This window comes from Artibeus jamaicensis, unplaced genomic scaffold (assembly GCF_021234435.1).
Source record: "Artibeus jamaicensis isolate MK-2021 breed Jamaican fruit bat unplaced genomic scaffold, CSHL_Jam_final contig_233, whole genome shotgun sequence".
NCBI lineage: Eukaryota > Metazoa > Chordata > Mammalia > Chiroptera > Phyllostomidae > Artibeus > Artibeus jamaicensis.
The window spans coordinates 41257888-41279264 of NW_026521486.1; the positions used below are offsets into that span (position 1 = coordinate 41257888).

The window sequence follows — 21377 nt, forward strand, 5'->3', positions numbered from 1 at the left end:
ACTGAGGGTCGGAGAGGGAGAGTCACGGCCCCACGCCAGGCTCTGCGTCGGTACTGAGTCCAGACACAAGGCAAAGCCTTCAGATTCCAGGCAGTCCTCTCTGACTGACGACGTACAGGGACTAAGCTGCCCACTGATTCTGGGCTTTCTTAAGGAAACCTCCTAAACCCCATCTACTCCACCAAGTCAGTAACAGAAAAGAGAGGCAATAAAGCCAGGCAAAGAATACTGTGAGCTGAGGTAGACACGGTTGTGGTGTGGCTGTTGGTGTGGCTGTTATTGTTAACTATTATTTCCACTGCAAGTTTCTCAAAAAGTCAGGCCTTCTCCAATGACATAAAATCAACCCGGAAGAATAAAACTAACAGATTCTTTGTCGAAACATCTTGAGGAGTCACGATAGCAGCGCCCTTTTCCCTTAGTGCTGTCCTTTCTATAACGTTCACATTACGGGGAGACGTCTGTGTGTCAGGAATGATAATGCCATTTGGGGACAGTTAGAGACAAATGCTGGTAGGCACAACCTAATGCAGCAAATGGTAATAATTACAGGTTATATACGAAGCATTGGAGAGCAGTTATACTTAAGTGCATGAGGATAGGGTGTTTCAGAGTCATAGCCGATAAATGTGCTAGCTAGACTGAAAAAAACTTATTACATTTCCAGCCTGAGAAAAGCAATTGTTATTTTAGTTAAGTCATTAGAGCCTACCATTCTGTAAAAGAGAGCCAAATATGAAGATACAGATTTCTGAAATACTTTCCCTTCTGTTCCGAGTATATTTTCTTGCTCAAGAATTCGATCAGACGTTCCAGTCTTATTAAATTAGCTACACTATAGACGGTACAGTGTTTGCCAGAATCCTAACTTTAACACTTAAATCCGTGATGCATATAATATGTCTTAGGCTGCTACTGAACTGAAGTCTGAAGTTTCACTAGGATTTCCCTACTTGTAAATTTTTGGACACCAGAAGCTCATATCTGGGTTGCGTCTATACTTTATTGTGAAATTAGCCCAGGTGCTGATGTGCTGCGGAATAAAACAGCATAGTTTTTAGGAGCAAACATTTTATTTTCCTCATTGATGAAATGAGAGGTGCTGGATTGGGGCTGTCCAGAAAAATCAATGGATAAATAACAAAATCAATTATTACAAAGAGCTGAACATGGCTATATTTTAGGATATGAAGGAAAATTCATATAAATTGAAAAATAAGATACTAGATTAAAACAATGATAAGCCTCCCCTTTCACGCATCTCTGGGTTATGCTGCCAGACCTCTGTGCATTTGCAACTCTTCAACTCAGCTCTTGGGGAAAAGGTGCTGAACAGCAAGGTTCTCCTGAATTTGAACATGAGCATTCTTCAGAATCTGAGACTCTGATTAAGAAAATGCTTACAGGATCAGATGCTCTGAGTTTGTTTTGTATCTAGTACGCTAGGTGTGCTGAATCATGCATCTTGGGCAGGTAGATGATTATTCCCATGTAGTTCGGATCATTCTCAATTTCAGAATGCTAAGAGCCACAAGTGCCTTGAAGAAAAATGTAGTAAAAGGATATACATGTAGTGAAAGACTTTATCCTTCCTTTTTAAAACAGCAGCTCCCACAGAATACCTCATGCAACCGAGTTGGTACATAAAAGAGTGAGTATTTCTGGGAAACACTAGCTTCTTTTAACATCTTACTCAGAACACATTCAGGAGGGCTAGAAAATCTCTTCTTAAAGAATCAGACTAACTCACAATGAACTCCTCAGTTCATTGAATGTTGCTCATTTTGAGGGTGGTGTGTGTGTGTGTGTGTTGGACTGGGATGAAGGAGGTCATTATCAAGGTTACACTGCTGCTACAAGCCACAGGATAACTACTCCACTCCTGTTTCCATTCGGGAAGGGCTCGCCGGCTTCCAGTGTGGATGACCTGATCTATAGATTGGAGCTCTCAGTAATTCACCTTCCACCAGTCCCTCCTTCAATGAGGAAAACAGTGTCTTGCCTGAAATGAAATGGCTGTGCCACGGCACATTAAACATTTATAGAAGCCAGGTGAGAAAAGCAGCTGATGACCGCTAAGGGTGAAACAAAGATCAGTACCCTTCATCTACATTCACAAAAAAGCTATCTGTATACACGACAGGTAAAATTTAATGCTATACATGCTACCTGACCTTCAGTTTTCATGTATTTTAAATACATATTTAAAAAGTAACTATGTCTCATGTATATAGATGACGAATTCTAAATCAGTAAGAAACACTCAAAGCTGTTAGTCTTAGGAAAACTTTGCCAGTATATCTTGGGCAATTCTGCTTCCTTCAAAGGCACGTCCTGTCCAGCCAAGCGGTATCTGCAAATGGGAAAATTCACTACGAAGAAGGCCGACTGTGCTCTCAGAGTGTTTTCTGAGCTGTCTCCAAGACACTCATTCCTTGAACTTATCTAGGTCTGCCCCGTTTTATCTTCATTGTATTTCTCCACCCCTCCTTACTTCGTCCTTCCTATCTGGGTATTTTAATGATAATATTTTCAGCTCTCTATTGTCTACCCATGCTTCCTAGTTCACTTCGTGCATTCCTGCTTGAAGGTCAGTCATTAGACCAAGTGACATCCCTAGGTGTATGATCCCCACTTATCCCAAAAGAAGGAAACCGGGACATGTAGGTCCAAAATATGCCTTTTACATTTTAAGCTGAAAGTAAGCAGCAGCAAACACAGAAAAAGCTCTCTGCCCTCCCCCTATCTCTAGAAGCAGGACAAATAATAACAAAGGTGACCCTCCATGGATTAACACAATGAATCAAACTCTGTGATTAACATGAGTTAATCACAGAGCAACTTTTGACCCCTATCAGCCTGACGATGGCATGTGAGGAACCTGTGTAACAAATTTGACGAAGTAGACTTTATAGCTCCCATTCCTTTCCCATAAAGGAACCTTCCTCAAATTTGCCACCTCTGCAGACTAGGGTCCTTTCTCTTTGTCTTGTCACTTCTCTAAAAATTGATCACCTTTGTTGAAGATGCTACATATGCCTGAATTCGAACCCTCCTCTTTGGGTTACTCATCCCTAAATTTACCTCATGTATATATGAGATATATATATGTGTTTACAAAACATTTGCTTGTTTTCTCCTATTAAACTACCTTTTGTTACAGAGCCCAGCCCAGCACCTAAAATGAGTCCAGGAAAAATTCCCTCCTGGCACTAACATGTGGTTTCCCAGAGCTTGCCTCCCTCCTGCCTCAGGGAAGACTGAAAAAACCATATAAAAATCCTCAGACTTAATTAAGCGGCAATACTAAATAGGTTTCCTGGCTTAATTATAAAAGACACAAAGTATTTCTATGTTATTCCTTAATTTCCACTTAAAGAATCAAAGCTGTAATAACTGAGCAAGAATTGTTTACTAAGATGTCCACTGCTCTCGCGGTATCACATATCTGAGGGCTGTCCAGAAGGTATCCAGCCATGTAATATAAAAAGAAGAGACATTTACTGAAGAAGATATAAGATACAAGCAACATTGTACACAGGACAGTGCCACCTCAGTCCCCTTCAAAGCAGGCACTTTGGGACCTCACACAATCACTATCAGCTACCCACTGTATTTTCCTGAATCTCATCAATGGTGTGAATCTCTTCCCTTTAAAAGGTAATTTTAAGCTTTGGGAAAAAGCCAGAAGACACAGGGCACTGAATCTGGGCTGTAGGAGGGCTAAGTCACCTGGGTGATTTGATGTTTCACCAAAAAACTGCATGAGATGTGATGCATGAGTGGGTGCCTTGTTGTGATGAAGCTGCCAATCACCCACTGCCCATAGCTGGAGGCTTTTGAATCGCGAGAACAGTTTCCTCAGAGGAAAACTTCAAGCTTAACACAAAACCTGATATGGATTCACTGCACTACTCACTCAGTCATTTTGAATGTGATGACCACACAGTACACAGGCTCGCCCAACAGCATCTACCGCCCCCACTGACTAGTACAGTGAAGTTGTCATTGCTCACACATGTGCATTCCAGTCCGCTCTCCTAGGCTGCCAGGTTACACTGATGTCATGTGAACCATTCTCATTATATTAACACAACGGTAGGACCTTTTTCCAGATAGACCTTGTATTATAAATCAATAAAGACCTAATAATAATAGCTCTGATAACAGGGAAGAGGATGTTCTGGGCAATACATCCTTTGTATAACTCTGATGTCACTATAAGTAACTTCTCTAACTGCTGCGGTCAAGGACATTACTCTGCTTTGAAACTCTTTTTCAAATTTGATCTCTCTCAAATTTTTACAAACACCAAACTTTGCCACCTTATTTCAGGAATAAGCAAATTTATTAGTCAATGTTTTTTGAATATTAATAGAATAAATGTAAAATATTGACTCGATTCTGCTCTGCCTTTCCTTCATCCCTTGATTTTCCTGAGCAGAATTATGTCAGCCTGTTTCCTAAGTCAAATAATGAAAAAGTAACAATAATTCTGCATAATCAAGTACTTTTTGAAAGCTCAATGTTAAAAGATGATATTTCACTGTCACCCAGTTTTTCATCAACCAGTCTGGCCTCTCCAAAAATAAAACCAGTACAGTTTATAAGAACAATGGTTTCCCATGTCTGCTGCTTCAGAAACATCAATGGCTCTTGCATTTTAATAAATGAGTTTCCATGCATCATACATCAATCTCATTTTTAAGCTTTCAATGAAAGTTTCATCAGGAATAATAAAGTGTTCACTGTAGCATTATTCACAAGAGCCAATATATGAAAATAACCTGTCTGTCCACAGATGAATGGAAAAGAAAATGTAATATATGTGCAGTGGGATATTAATCAGACATGAAAGGGAGGAAATCCTGCCACAGTGACAACACAGGTGAAGCCGGTGGGTGTCAGGCTCAGTGACATAAATCAGACACAGAAAGGCAAATACTGCACGATCTCATGTATAGGTAGAGTCTCAAAAAGTCAAGGTCATAGAACCAGAGAACACAGTGGTAGTTCCCAAAGTCTGGGAAATGGGGAGAAGCTGGCTAATGGTGTAAACTTTCACTTACAAGATGAATGAGTTCTGGGGATCTAGAGCATAACATGATGATTAGTTAATACTACTGCACTGTATACTTAGCAAAGGTAACTACATGACGTGCTGAATATGTTAATTAACTTGCATGGGGTAAGCATTTCACAATGTGTACTTTACTATATCAACACGTTGTACACCTTCAACAAACCATGTTATACAACCTAAACATATACAATTTTTATTAGTCAATCATACCTCAATAAAGCTGGAAAAAATAATCAATAATAATATATTTAATAATCCTTAAAAGCTCACAAAACAAATGAATATTTTAGAAATTATTTATAGCTTGAAGATTTTCCCTCAATTATGCCATAGAAAATTTAAGTAAATCACTGTGATGGGGGAATTCAACATTACTTAAAAATATTTTTTAACATGCAAACAAAATTTTGTAAATATTTATGGCCCATATTTTGTATCAGAAATACTCTGTCCCACAGTTTGCCATAAACTTTTAATTCTCAAGCATTCTGACATTTGAACTTTAAAGCTAGGGTTGACTTTTAAAACTCATTCCATACTTGCACATTCTGCATCGAACTTTCACACACTCTCTCTCCCAAATGTCCTTGACACTACTCAACACTATACACAATCCTCTTCTTGGTGTATTTTGTAAAAGAAACATTAAATTTTTTTTACATTTGAAAGTATGCTTGTGTGAATGTACTATCTATCCGTGCTGTATTATAAATCTTGACTTTTTAAAATCTTCACCAAAAATATCTACATGAGAGAGAGAGAAACATCTGTTGGTTGTCGCCCTGACCAGTGATTGAACCCTCAACCTGGGTATGTGCCCTGACCAAGAATCAAACCTGTGACCTTTTGGTATATGGGACGATGTTCACATGACCTGAGCCACCTGGCCAGGGCTTAATGTATTTTAATAACATGTAGCACAATATCAAATTTTAATGCTATAAAATGAATTCAGAAAAAAATCTTTGCATTTCCAGCTATAAATGCCATGCCAATAGAATTTAAATTCTATTACAAAATTCAACTTCCTGATAATTAAAACATAAGACTATTAACATTTATGGGTTTGGCCACACAGAACAGGTCAATATCCAATCTTTTCCCTGTAATATATATCAAAAGGGAACAATTAATTTTTATTTATTTTATTTTTAGAGGGTTCCAGGGCACATGTATCTCTTAAATGAAAGTAAAGTTGGCTAATCCTTGGAGCTGTTTATTTTAAAAATAAAATTCTTAGGTGAAATAAGAAGGCACTTATCATAATAGAGGACAAGGGACCAAACGGTGAAGGGTATCTTAATAAATTCAGACTCCTAGCAATAATGGGGACAGAGTATTGTGTTCTGACAGTTTCCAGGTTGCCATTTTATTCTGAAACAGTACAGATTTGGATTGGTACTGGTTTATGAATTTATGCAAATTTCAAGTGATGAAACCTGGCTGTAACTGATCACACATAATGGAAAAAATAAGTTTTTTTAAAAAGTTAGCACTGAAACCATGAGGACAGGAAGGACTTGAAGACTAAAATGAGGTACACTGAGGCAATGGCTCTTTCATTTAAATGACTGGATTTTAGTTCGTACATGCTGTCTATCAATAAACTTTCCGAAAGTACTTGGATTTCTAATGCTGTTCTTTCTGATTCACACATGGCAACACGTATAATCTTCTCCTTAAATGTCTTTAAAAATATATAATGTTTTAAAATGCGGGTATCACCATCACCCTTCCCTTATATTAATAAATTCCCAAATACCTTGCCTTACCCTCTAGTCTTTTAAAAATTCTTTCTCCCTTTTTCTATCAGAATTTTATTTTCTAAACCCAAAGCCATTCACAGTATCCCTACTTAAAACTAGAACGGCTTCGTATACTCTGTAGCAGAGTTCTCTAAATTTAAGGAATCTCGTAATCCACTTAGTGATTGTTTAGCATATCTTTCTTTTCACTGTAATAGTTTAAAAACATAAGCTTCCTTTTATAATGTAAATATAAGAACACTGTGTGCCACTTCCACACAGTGTATCTTGCTTTGTTAGTCAGAAGAGAATAGGTTGTGCGGAGGTAACAGAAGAGCCCCACCTGCCAGAGCCACAAACTGGGTTAACTGCTTGCCCATGCTGCAGGCCCCTCTCAGGTCAGCTGTGGTTTCCTCCACCTTTTCTCTACTCTGTGCCCAAAGCTAATGGAACACCTCGTATTCTGGGACATCGCCTATAGTACTGCAGACGAAAAAGAAGACATGAGAAATCCTTATTCTTAAAGCTGTAGCTCAGAAGCGACACATACTAAGCCTGCTCTCATTTCCTTGGCCAGAGAAGCGTGGATAAGGTTGACTGGGCAAGGGAAATCCAATCCTTCTCTGGTGAGTGCATTATTGAACAATAATGCAATCAACTACACTCGGCAAGAATAGAAGAGATTATAATAAAAGTGAAATGAAAATACAAAAATGTTATTAATTTGTAGTTAGAAAATGTTTTAATACCATGCTAGGATCAACTGATTTTCTTCTTAATATACTCAGATTATTTGAAAGAGAACTGTATCTCACTTACTATGCGATACAATGTCATATCCACCATCCCGGTACCCCATAAAGTCATTCACCTAAAGTCACTGCCAGTATGATTTCCACACCTTTACAAATGTGTCTAAAAAATAAAAACATTTCTAAAAGAGACTCTCTTGACACTCTGGTCCTAATTCTTATTTCCAGGATGAGCTCCAGCATCTATTTTCCTTTAAGGGGCTCCCTTGCTCCCTCTGCTCCTTTTCTGACAAATCCCAGCCTTCCTGGACTTCCTCTCTGCACGTCCACACCTTCTCTTGCTTCATTGTACCATTATGTGATGGACGAGACTGGCCACTGTTATTTTATATCACCAAGCACATGTAATTCAGGTCTTGGTCCTTATCCTTATACCAGAAGTCCTACAGTCTTCTGTAGTGAGAAATACTCAATACAGATTATTTCTTGGAGAAGCATGAACTGATGAATATTTTAAAATTTACTCTTTACTGCATTTTTTTCATTACCATTTAGTCCTCTTATCCTTCCCTTCCCCCAGCAATCGCCACATTATTGTCCACGTCCATGAGTCCTTTTCCCCCAGGCCTGTCACCCCTGGCCTGCCCCCACCGGGCTGTTATTTGTCTTTCTCTGACTGGCTTACTACACTCAGCATAATGCTCTCTAGGTCCACCCATGCTGTTGCAAAGAGCCTTAAAAAAAAAAAGAAGAGCCCAGAGGCCTGCGGCCTCTGACATCACTTTTGGACAGATGAAACTTAAACACACACGGTATCCAAACTAAGATCTTAAAGGGTGTCATCAAACATGACTCCTGTTCAGGAAAAACATCAAGAAAAGTATATTTTAAAAAGCAAAATTGATTTCAAAAGTCTGTATCAGATTCTCCCTATGAGATATATACTAGGAAAAGTTAACTTTGAACTATACTGTTATTCATTTAGAAGTACAGCTTGAGCATTTTAAATCCCTAATATAAACAACTGATAAAAATATCCATCTTGTACATGAATGCTAAGATACTGATATAATTTGTAAATGATAAATTTCTAAATGCAAAACTGATATATGTCTTGAAAAAAAAGGTGATGAAGGGAAAACCCCATTTGCTATTTGGCCTAGTTTCTTACTATACTTGACCTGATACTCTCACCCAAGATGTTTTGAGGAAAGTTAAATATTTCTCCCAATAATTTTTAAGTATTCTCCACGTAGCATAACTTTAACAATATGTAGTGCGCATACTTAAAGTACATGGTTAAATTTTATTTACATTTTTTTTTTTAGTGTTTGAGTTAGTACCAGGTAAATATTTAACATTGTTCATGAAAAGCACATCACTCTCATTTTTCTCTTCCAGGTTTCCTTTTCTGAAAATAAGTATGAATGTGGAAGATACAACTAAGAAGAAATGATGGGGACACTGTATCTTCTTATTTAAAACCGTGGCTCTTTCAAACCTTTACTTATTTTTCATGATGGCAGCCTTTCCCACTTTGTCACTTAACAATTATTGACTGAATGCCCGATATGTACAAGGTACCGAGGGGTTGAGAATAGTGCGGAATACAGATACTGGAATTTATAATTTAGAAGATACATCCAAACCCAATTGCTATCATATAAGACAATATAATTATCATATAAATTATATAGGAAAGTGCTATAGGATAGTAAGAAATATTAATAAGCATTTTTTTTCTGGAGTTAATCAGAGAGACTTCAAAGAAACAGTGACATTCGATCTGCACAAAAAATAATGGTTAAAAGTCAGGCAGAGATTAAAAAGAGGGGGAAGGAGGGTAAATTCTTGGCAGAAAGTGGTGTGAGGAAAGGCACAGTGGTGGAAAGTCAGAATGGATATTTGGGCGGTGGCAAAGGGTGGATTGACTAGAATTCTGGGTGGGAGGGGGTGAAATGCTCAAAAATAGGCTTGCTGTTGTTTCAGAGTACAGCTTGGAGGGAAATATCACTGCTGAATGAATGCAATAAACCAGGCATTCACTGTGAGTAAGAACAATAAACTGCCAAATTGGGAATCTATGTAGCTATTTTAGTGTGTCTAATTATAGGAAAAAAAGGTTGCATTATAGGACACAGATACTGACTCAGCACTTTTAGAAAGTATCCCTTATTGCAACACTTTTAAAGAGTCAGGGTGTTGAAAGTCCCAGAGTAGGTTATTTATAATTTTGTGCGCATACAGCCAGGCGACATAGAGGTGGATGAAATGAGAGATACATAGAAAGTATTCTAATGCACTTGTATGTTAGGAAATGCTTCTTATTGACAAATCAAAAATGAATTACTACAAGATATTTACTGCTTATATTTGCCCAGGGCATAATATTTTTACAACTGTTTCAAGATTACATTTTTATTTAATCTTCATTAAAAAACATATTGTTCAGCACAGCAATTATATTGTTGCCTTTTTACAGAAGAGGGAAAGGGCTCACAGGGGCCCAAACTGTCCTAGTTCTACTTCTGAGATAAATGATAAAAGCTCAAATCTGAAACGACCTGACTCTAAAATGTGTATCTTTCTAACCAATTATTGTCTCCTTAAAATTGGTAGACTTACTCGCTTTTTGACTCTGAGAAATCATTCAGACCCTCTAAGGCATTGCTCTCTTCATCTGTGTAATGGGAATAAAAACCATACTTCAGAGAAGAAAGCTATGATGGAGGCATAGATAAACACGGCTCTCTTCTTCAAACAACCACACCAAAGTCACAACCAAACTATAAAAACACCATTATTCAGAACCAGCAGAAATTGGGCTGAATGGAAGCTCTACAATTATGGAATTACAGATGAAACCGCATCGAGACTGGTAGGAGGGGCAGAGATGCGGAATGGGCTGGTCCCACACCCATGTACGGCAGATAAAAATCGGGAGGGATATCTTTGGGAGTGAGGGATCCCAGCCCCACTCCAGGATCCCTAGTCCACTGCCAGAAGATAAGACCCCATAACGTCTAGCTGTAAATTCAGCAGAGATTGAGGCTGAGGAAGACTGAGACTTCTGGAGTCCCAGGCAGTTCTTTTTTAAGGGCCTGCACACGGACTTACTCAGACTCACTCCCTCTGAGCTCCCGCACAGGGGCAGAAGCTTGAAAGGCATTAGAGACATGCAGAGAGGAACTTAAGTGTCTGGCATCAGGGTGAGTTGGGGGGCAGCTTTCTCCCACACAGATGTGCTGGCAGAGGCCACTATTCCTTTTCTGAGCCTTCCCCACAACAGCTGGCAGGCAGGTGCCATATCTGAGACTCCATCAACCTGGCTCACACTGTTTGCCCCATTTTTGCGAGGCCCTGCCCCACCTAAGCTGTTTCTGGTGGCTTTTCCACACAAATAACTTATCTTGGCTCATGCTTCAGATTTTCCTAAATTCTCTCAAATAAGCAGCATCTGGCCCTAGCAAGCCCTACACCTCTTGCTAAGTGGCTCCAGGCCCAGCACTAGCAGCAAACTCACCTTGGTTTACAGCTTGGCCTTGCCTGGGCGCTTCCAAGCCTAGCATAAATCGCAGCCATCGGCAGATCACTCTAGCTTATGCTGGGTGGCCCCAGACAGAATACAGGTGTGGCTGACCTTAGCCTACACCTTCCAGGAAGCCCCAGAGCCCGTGTAGCCACTGGACAGCTACAGACCATGATGAAGCACCACCACGGCCCCACTGAGTAAGTCTGCTCTGGGGAATGGGCTCCCGCACAGCTGACACTCCACAGTGGTCAAAGGTTGGTAGACGGTGGTCACAGCTAGTCCTTGCATCTGAATGAAGGGGCAAATCCCTCTCATTGACCTGTCAATAATAAAGTCTCAACTACAAGAGGAAAGTGCACACATCCCGCATGGAGGGTGTATGTTGAGTAGCCAGCCAGGGTGATAGGGGAGGCTGTGCCAGTGGACCTTACAGGATACCTACTAAATTAGCAGTAGGTATCAAGCCAGGGAGATGTAGCAGCTCTACCTAATATAGAGAAGCAACACAGGGAGGCTGCTAAAATGAGGAGACAGAGAGACATGTCCCACCATGAAAGAATGGAATAAAACTCAAGGAACTAAACAAAATGGAGACAAGCAATTTACTAGATGCAGAGTCAAAACACTGGTTATAAGGATGCTGAATGAACTTAGAGGAGAAGCACATGAACTCAGAAGGAACTTCAACAGCATAAAGAAGGACATGCAAGCAGTAGAAAAGAAACAGTCAGAAATGAAGGATATACTAACTGAAATGGAGAACAATTTACAGGAAATCAACAGCTGAGTGGGTGAAGTCAAGAATCAGCGATTTGGAATATAAGAAAGTAAACAACAACCAATCAGAACAGCAAGAAGAACCCCCCCCCCAAAAAAAAGAGGATAGCTTAAGGCACCTTTAGGACAACTTCAAGCATACCAACGATTGCATCATGGGGATGTCAGAAGGAGAAGAGAGGAAGAAATTAAAAATATAATGACAGAAAACTTCCCTAACCTGGTGAAGGAAATAGATATATAAGTCCAGGAAACACAGAGTCCAAAACAAGGTGAACCCAAAGAGGCCCACACCAAAAAACATCATCATTAAAATGCAAAAGGTTCAAGACAAAGAGAAAATCTTAAAAGCAGCAAGAAAAAAGCAGTTAGTTACCTACAAGGGAACTCCCATAAGACTGTCAGCTGGTTTCTAAAAAAAAAAAAAAAAAAACTTTGCAGACTAGAAGGGATTGTCAAGAAATATGCAAAGTGATGAAGAGCAAGGACCTACAACCAAGACTGCTCTACTCAGCAAAGCTATCATTTAGAATGGAATGACACATAAAGAGATTCCTGGACAAAAGAAAAACTAAAGGAGTTCATCATCACCACACCATTATCATATGAAGTGTTTAAAGGATCTTTTATAAGGTGATAAAAAATATGAAGAATAAAATGACAATACACATCTATCAATAACTGAATCAAAAAAATAAATGGAGAAGCAGAAAAGAAACAGAATCATGGATACGGAGAATTTTTCGATGGTTGCCAGATGGGAGGTGTGTTGGAAGGGATGGGTGAACAAGGTGGAGGAATTAAGAAGTACAAGTTGGTAGTTACAGAATATTCATGGAGATGTAAAGTACAGCATAGGGGACATGGTAGCCAAACAACCTGTATGCATGACCCACAGACCTGGACAATGGTGTAGGGATTGCCTGAGGAAGTGGGGGAGTCTGGGTGGAGGGTGGCAAAGGGGGGAAATTGGGGCAACTGTAATAGCATAAACCATAAAGTATATTCTAAATGTTTTATAAAATCTTATTTCACAGAGGTGTTGAGTTGGTTTTGGAAAGTTATTTCTTTTCTAGAAAATGGTCCATTTTATTTGTTTTCAAATGCACTGGATATTATCAGTAGTATCTCTTATGATTTTTAAAATCTTTCTATCTGTCTTTACACGCTTGTCTTCCATTCTAAATATTGTTTATCTGTGCCCTTTCTCTTTTCTTAAAGAGTAATGTCAGAGATTTCTCCTTTACATGGGTCTTCTCTATGAATCAACATTGTTTTGTTTTGTTTTGATTGTCTCTAATATTTCTTTGCTTTGCATTATTTTTTTTCCTCATCATTTAATTTCTATCCTCTGCTTACTCTACAGGCTTAGTTCTAGGCCTAACTTCTTGTGAATCTTTTCAGTTATTAATTTTAATGTTTTGTTTTACATTATGATTTCTTAACTGGTTAGTTAATTTGACTTTTTGACTTCCAAATTAAACTTGTATTTGCATGTGTGGGGGTGCACTGGGGAGGTACAGGGGGTGATGTGAGGAGGAGGAGGCTTTCCGTCAGCTCACCACACTGTATTTTCTAGAAGTACGCTAAGTGCTTTTTAAATGAGTTTCCCCTTTTTTATTTTTAAATGCGGTGAAATACATATACAGAAAACTTACCATCTTAATAAACCATTTAAAATTTTTAATAGTACAGTTCAATAGTGTTACGTGTATTCACAATATTGTACAAGCAATCTCCAAAACGCACTTCATCTTGCAAATCAAACTCCATACCCATTAAACAGCTACTCCAGTGCCCACTCCCTCCTCCACCAGCACCAATTTTCTTTCTGTCGCTATACATTTGAGTGCCCCAGGTACCTCATACTAGTGGAATCGTAGGGTATTTCTTCTTTTGTGACTGGCTCATTTTACTTATAATTATATCTTCAAGGTTCATCCATAAGGTAGGAAGTACCAGAATTTGTTTAAGTCTGAATACTATATCATTGTACGCATAGATACCATATTTTGTTTATCCATTCATCCATCACATATACTTGGATTGCTTCCCATCTTCTGACTATTGTGAACAGTGTTGCTAGGAACATGGGTATTCACACGTTTCTTTAAAACTTTGTTTCCAATTCTCTTGGATATATACCCAGAAATGGAACTGTTAGATGATACGTAATTCTCTTTTAAAATTCTGGGACACTGCCATCCTGTTTCCTATAGTGGCTGCTCCATTTACATTCCCATCCACAGTGCACAGACTTTCTAATCTATCTATATCCTCCACAATTCTTACTTTGTATTTTATAGCAGCCATCCCGAAGAGTATGAGATGCTACCTCACTGTGGTTTTAATTTGCATTTCCCTCATGACCAGTAATGTTGAGCAGTTTTCATGTCCTTGTTGGCCAGTTACATACCTTCTTTGGACAGCTAAAGGATTTCTTAGAATTTTACTGAAATATTAAAAAAAGATATAACTGATTACATGGACAAGTGGTTTTCATTATGTTGCGACAATTCGGTTTATCAAAATCATCACACTATCTCCAACATGAATGGTACCACCATTCAATGCAGTGCGTTTTCAGGAAACAGCTCCAGGCAGAGGTCAGGATACAGGGCTATGAACCGCCATAACACGTGCCCCCGGAATATCCACAAATCGCATATTTCGGATGCAAATCCAAGGTAATGGTAGATTTTGCCGAGAATTCCATTCTAGGTACTAGTATAAAACCTATCAACCAGCTAATCAACAAAAACACAGTGATTGCTATTTCAGTACAAATGGATATTCTATTGTAGGAAGTTTCCATGGTGAACACATCCTGCCTGTTTTGCTTTTTTTCCTGGCCCAGAGTGAGGCAACCAATGCTGCTCAGCACAGAAAAGAGTGAGAAAATGTTTTTTCTTAGGAATATTCAACAAACACAACATTTCTTTATATACTGTATTTAGTTCTTCGTACTTTTCCAACTGAGTGTTATCTGTGCCTTTTCTCTAGCAGTATATCCAGTCAAGGAACAACAGCACAAAAATATAAATAAAAGGAAAGAATGTGCTACAATAAAAGAATATACCTTTCTGTTAAAAAGTTATATGTTCAATACTTCGTTATTTGTAAAAAGAAATAACAAAACTCCTATTTTAACGTCTCTGGCCTCTAGATCTCTTACAGTAAGAGGAATGTCTAATTGTAGTGCCCTCTTTCCATAAACAGGCATTTATAGTAAGTTTAGAAGTTAATTCTGTGAAATACAGGGAACCACACACATGGATTTCATAGTATGTCCACAATTCTAGACTACTAACTTTCAGCAGGGATTTTCTGTATTGAAAAAGGAACCACAAGGGTTAAAAGTATAAACTGTCACTTCCAGAAATATTTAGTCAATTAACTCCCTAATGAAGCTTGGCTAATGAAAATTACACACTGGGTGTTTCTAAAAGAAGCTCTTTTAAAGCTTTAATTTTAAGTAGTAATTGAGTATCTTTTACACGTTGTCTTTGGTAATTAGCATATTTAAAATGTGGTCTAGATTTTCACTCAACTGCCATATAATTTACTTCCACTTCTTTGAAGTAATTCCCTAGCAAAATGATTAATGATAAGAGTATAATGATTAATAATGGCATTTGTATCTTATAGTTCCTAGGAGGTACAAGTACTTTATTACAGATTTCATTACCTTCATCACTACTATGCAGCAGACAGGATGAGAACATATTATTCTCCTCATGAGAATTTAAAACACAAAAGAGGTTAAAGTCATGTCAAATAATATTTACATATTTCCTATGACCATGGACTTGAACACATTAGTTCATAAATGTAAGGAATATTTGTCCTATGCAAATATTTCATTTATTTGCCTATTATAAACCCAATGTGATTTGCCCAAAAGAGAAAGATTTATAGCTTCCCTGACTGGTTACATGCCAGGATCACCAACTTTTATCTTTATTTTGCTACATGTCATTAAGCTCCAGGAAAGCACTCTAAGAAAATAACAGTTCCATGAAAAAATCCAAAGTGATATTAATTTGACTTGACAATTTTCTATCTTTCACTTAAGCTTGGGAGCTTGAAAATTACTGGTGTAGCAAAACAGTATGCAATGAGAAAAAATATCACCTTGCCTGAGAACAGGAAGCCCTGCCTCAAAATTCAAACTCCTATAGCTCAGGGCAGAGGTAGATCTGGAGTCTGGATTTCCACGCGTCTGGGTCTGAGTGCCTTCTCCTCTAAGTCTCTGAAACACACCGCGGCGATACTTTGTACCCACTTTCGTCAGTATATGCTGCAAACTTTAAAAGATCTTTTGAAAAGGGGACAAGTTCAAAAGATATGCAGTTAGGGACACCAAGTGCAGCCGCTCTGTAAGTTTAAAAATAGGTCTCCCTCTGAAATTCTACTGTATGTTCTTACAGCATGTTCTGAGGGACATACCTGCCCCAGGCTGCCTCGTTTGTAGATGCCTTATTTACGGGAACACAGGAGGAGTCAATGACGGTTGATCTGTTCATCTTGTAGCAGAAACCGCAGTCTGGATCCAACATACACTCATTGCAGTAACTGTAAAACAGAAAAGGTTATAGCTGTGTTAGCAGCGACAACTGGTGATGCCCTGCATTTTCCAGTCTCCTTTGCCGCAAGCGTGGGTCCATGAGACTGGTTTTGCCAGGGCACAGCGACACGTGATGAGGCAGGTGAGGGCTGGCAGGCCTCTCCCATCTCCCCCTCTCCTGCTGCAGTGCCTTCGGGACCCACTTTGAGATGGAAGAGTCTTGGGTTTGAGTGACTGGATGGAGAACCTTAGTCAACCTGCAGCAAACAAACTATGCCTCTGTAAGTTACTGCATTTGTTACGAAAGCATGGACTGGCCCATCTTGACCCAGCTAACTGGCTCCAAATTATACCAAAGCATTCATTTCTCTTGTTTTTATCATATACCACATCTTTTAAAAATGGAAAAAATATTTTTCCTACATATATTCTGAAGCAGAAACATTCCAAGAGAGAAACAAATTATATCTAAAGAATACTTAAAAAACACAAATACTACCATCTAAATAATAGTCACTGTTAACATCTTTTAAAAAGTAAAAAGACTTATTTATTTATTTTTAGGGAGAGGGGAAGGGACGGAGAAAGGGAAGGAGAGAAACATCCATCAATTGGTTGGCTCTCCCATGCATCCCAACTGGGGACCAGCTGCAACCTAGGCATGTGCCCTCACCAGGAATCGAACCTGTAGCCTTTCACTTTGTGGATGATGCCCAACCAGCTGAGCCACACCTCTCGGGGCTACTGTTACCATCTTGGTGGACGTCAACATTTTGTTAACACCTGTACTTTTAACAAATATATATTGAGTATCAGTTATTCGTAATGCTTAATTTAAAAGAAATTAGTGTAGGAAAAAAAGGTAACTTTTCTCTAGGTTAATTACAACTACTGGTTAGATCACAGAGCCATAATCAATCTCTTGCAAGTATCCCAACTGCAAAAAACTCCAAACAGGGGCAACCCCTTAGAGGGCAGAATTTTCCAACCTAAGCCCATGGTGTGCTTGTAAAACCAGTTTCCTCGCTGTCGCACTCCTTTGCTAGACCATTCTGGAGCGCCTGGTCCACCGCAGGCCACGCAGGGCCCTGGAGATACTGAAATGAGTAAGACAATCCCTGCTCTTTGGTAGATAAAAGGCAAGGATGAGAGACAGATATATAAGTAAATAACGGTAGTGCAGGAGGAAATATTTATGAACGACTCTAAGGAAAGAGATGTGCTCATTTGCCTGTAAGACCTGGGATAATTTCAGAGGTGAAATTTGAATTGCATCATAAAAGAAACTCACCAGGCAATGAGGAAGGGCGCTTCAGAGACCTGCTTATTTTACAATTAAAGATCAGTCAGTCCAGACTTTTACATATCTACTGTGTACAAGTAATTATATGATATAGTGTGGGGGACCAACAGGGTAAGAGCTACTGTTACCCAGAAAAGATGTGAATCCTGACTCAAAATTAAAATACTTCATTGATTCATGTAGCTAAATGAAAAAATACTGGCACTGTTTAAAAATTATACGATTGTCATTTCAGTTTCTTTGTGTAAACATTTCCTTTGCAAACAGCCACCCTATTTTTAAATGAGGCTTCAGCCCTATACTAAAAGAAAAAAGAGGCCTATTGAAAGGTTAATGTACTTTAGAGAGGTGATACAGTATTGTAAATATACAACCACCCACATCTGTGATAAGCAAAATAAACAAAGCAATAGAAAGCATTAGCAGTCCCCAGGGCTTCTGGCTTTGAGAAGTACAGCTAGGCTAATTTGGAAAGGAAGATAATAATTCTTACAAGTAGTTTGTTTATTTTGCCCATGTGAAGTAGACTCTTAAGAATCCTGATTGTTCCAATGGCTTTAAATGGTACTATTTGGGAAAGGTCAACTTATACATTTGCAGAGAAATGACTTTACTTCTTTAAAAAGTAAGTGCTGTATTTTTAGATAAGACTCACCGGACCATAAGATAAGACACACTTAGGTTTTAGAGGAGAAAACAGGGGAAAAAATTTTGAAGCAAAAATGTGGTAAAATATTTAATAACCTGTGACCCCGCTTCACCGCCAGCCCCCCCACCCCAGCAAGCCAGGCAAGCTGAATTCGGACTATAAGATGCACCCCCTTTCCTTCTGAATTAGCCAGGAGTGCATCCTATAGTCCGAAAATTATGGTAATTCCTACAAAAGGCCAAAAAACATGATAAAAGATAATAGTTACTGAGAACCTACTATATACATGTGTCAGACATACGGAGTGTTGCCCATAATGCATTGGCTCCTCCATCACGCATTCAAGCACCCAACCCTGACCACATCTCCCGTTCTTCCAGCTTGCTTAGTAAACAACCTCTGCTCTGCCATGATCATTCAATAGATACAAACACTTTACAGTTCCTATGTGCTGGGCACTATTCCAGGAACTGGGAAGCATTTGTGAACAAAACAGATGTCTTGCACTGGTAGATATGATTTGTATTAGACCACCTCATGACCTCCAGCTAATTGGTCCCCCTACTTGCTCCCCTGTTTACTAGCTTTTTCCTTTCTTTAGTTCTGTCCTTACTGAGCTTGTTGACCATGGCCTATTTCAACATCCTGAATTTCACTGACCACTTATCTTTCCATCACACCTATCTAGCCCCAATTCTAGCCACATATGAATGCAAACAGTTGCCTTCACCCACACACCTGAAGCGGCGGTTCCTCTCTAATGCACTACTACCAGCCTCAAAAGGTTCCTCAACACCCTGCAATTCTTAAGCTCATTTTTTTTAACTTTTTTATTGATTATACCATTACATTTGTTCTATTCCCCCCCTCCATTCCCCCCACCCTGCATACCCCTCCCCCACCATTTCCCCCTTTAGTTCATGAACCCGTGTCTCAAATTCTTTAGATTCTGTATTTCCCCTACTATTCTTACCCTCCCCCCTATCTATTTTCTATCTACTGTCTATGCTACTTATTTTCTGTACCTTTTCCCCCCTTCTCCTCCTCCCACTCCCCTGTTGCTAACCCTCCATGTGATCTTCATTTCTATGTTTCTGCTCCTGATCTAGCTGTCCTCTTAGTTTGCTTTTGTTTTAGGTGTGGTTGTTACTGTGAGTTTGCTGTCCTTTCACTGTTCATCTTTTTTATCTTCTTTTTCTTAGGTAAGTCCCTTTAACATTTCATATAATAAGGGCTTGGTGATGCACTTTATCTGTCCTTCCATTCTAAATGAAAACTTTGCTGGATAGAGCAATCTTGGTTGTAGGTCTTTGGTTTTCATGACTTGGAATACCTCTTTCCAGCCCCTTCTTGCCTGTAAGGTCTCTTTTGAGAAATCAGCTGACAGTCTGATGGGAACTCCTTTGTAGGTGACTGTCCCCTTAGCTCTTGCTGCTTCTAGGATTCTCTCCTTCATTTTAATCTTGGCTAATGTAATGATGATGTGCCTCGGTGTGTTTCTTCTTGGGTCCAACTTCTTTGGGACTCTCTGAGCTTCCTGGATTTCCTGGAAGTCTATTTCCTCTGCCAGAATGGGGAAGTTCTCTTTTATTATTTGTTCAAATAAGGTTTCCACTCGTGACTCTTCCCCTTCTGGTACCCCTATAATTTGAATGTTGGAACGTTTAAAGATGTCCTGGAGGTTCCTAAGCTTCTCCTCATTTTTTTGAATTCTTGTTTCTTCATTCTTTTCTGTTTGATCATTTTTTTCTTCCTTCTGGTCCACTCCATTGATTTGAGTCCCAATCTCCTTTCCATTACTATTGGTTTCCTTTGTATCACCATTCATTTCAATTAGTTTAGCTTCCATATGTTTCTCTAATTTGTGACTAAAATCAACCAGTTCTGTGAGCATACTGATCACCAGTGTTTTGAACTGTGCATCTGAAAGATTGGCTATTTCTTCATTGCTTAGATCGATGGGTTCTGGGGCTCTGAGTTGTTCTAGAGCCATTTTTGGTCTATTTGCGCCGTTAAGTAAGCGGCCCAAAGCCTTAGTTGTTTACCAGGACGGGGCGACCCAGGTCGCTGGTTTGTGACGCTGTGTGTGGGGGCGTGGTCAGAGAGGGAGCAATGACGGTCCTCTCCGCTAGTCCAGCTCGTCCAGTCCCACCACTCGCCCCGGGCCTGTTTATCTGATCGGAATTGTGCGAGCCCGCTGCCCCGCGCAGGCTCCCCTCCTCAGTGGTTTATCTGCACGCAGATGCGCGACCGACCTCAGACAGCCCGCCGCGCCTCTTCCCTGTGCGCTCCCATAGCTAGCCCGCGATCTGCGCCTTCGGCAGCTGGCGCACCACCCGTTTGGGGATTTTTTCTTGCCAACCTGCTCCGCTGCTGGCTTCGCTCCTCTTACCGGTTTAGCTGAGCATTTAGTTGTCTTTGGACTCCGTATTGTCGATTTTCTGTGTGGCTTGGTTGTGTTTATTGTTGTTAAAAATAGTTGTTCTTAGATTTGGTTGTGCACAGAAGCAAGGTGGTTCCACCTACACCTCCATCTTGGCAGAAGTCCTCCTTAAGCTCATTTTCTAGCCAACTCTGCACAAGGACTATTTCAACCACCCTCCACCAGGACTATTCAAATCTCCACTGCTCCACTTCCCTTTACTCTCTGCAAACGACCTCAGCTCCAGTCTTAGAGAAAAAAAGAGATGAAAACGGTGAAGACCAGAACTTTATATCTTACAAATAAGCCACACTAGTCTCTATGCTCCAGTTACAAAGAGAAACTTGTCCTCACCGTAAGGCCAACTGCTCTATCCTGGCTTTCATCCCATTCCGTCTCTTTAGGCCACGTCGGAACCTTCTGTCTGCTGCCCTTTTCTTCTCTTACCCATCCACTGTCGTACTGTAGAAGGTTAGGCTTTTGATTTGGTATCTTTCTTCAATTTTAATACAGAACTTATAGCTATGAACTTCTCTGAACGCAGTGC

General features: G+C 39.6%; 1 protein-coding gene across 1 annotated transcript in view; it reads right to left on the reverse strand.

The window, feature by feature from the left end:
- Nucleotides 1–21377, reverse strand: part of SLC2A13 (solute carrier family 2 member 13) — a 281336-nt gene that overhangs the window by 39785 nt on the left and 220174 nt on the right. Inside the window, exon 7 of the mRNA XM_037139707.2 lies at nt 16339–16464. Within this exon, the coding sequence (XP_036995602.2) occupies nt 16339–16464 (126 nt within the window). The remainder of the gene's footprint in view (nt 1–16338; nt 16465–21377) is intronic.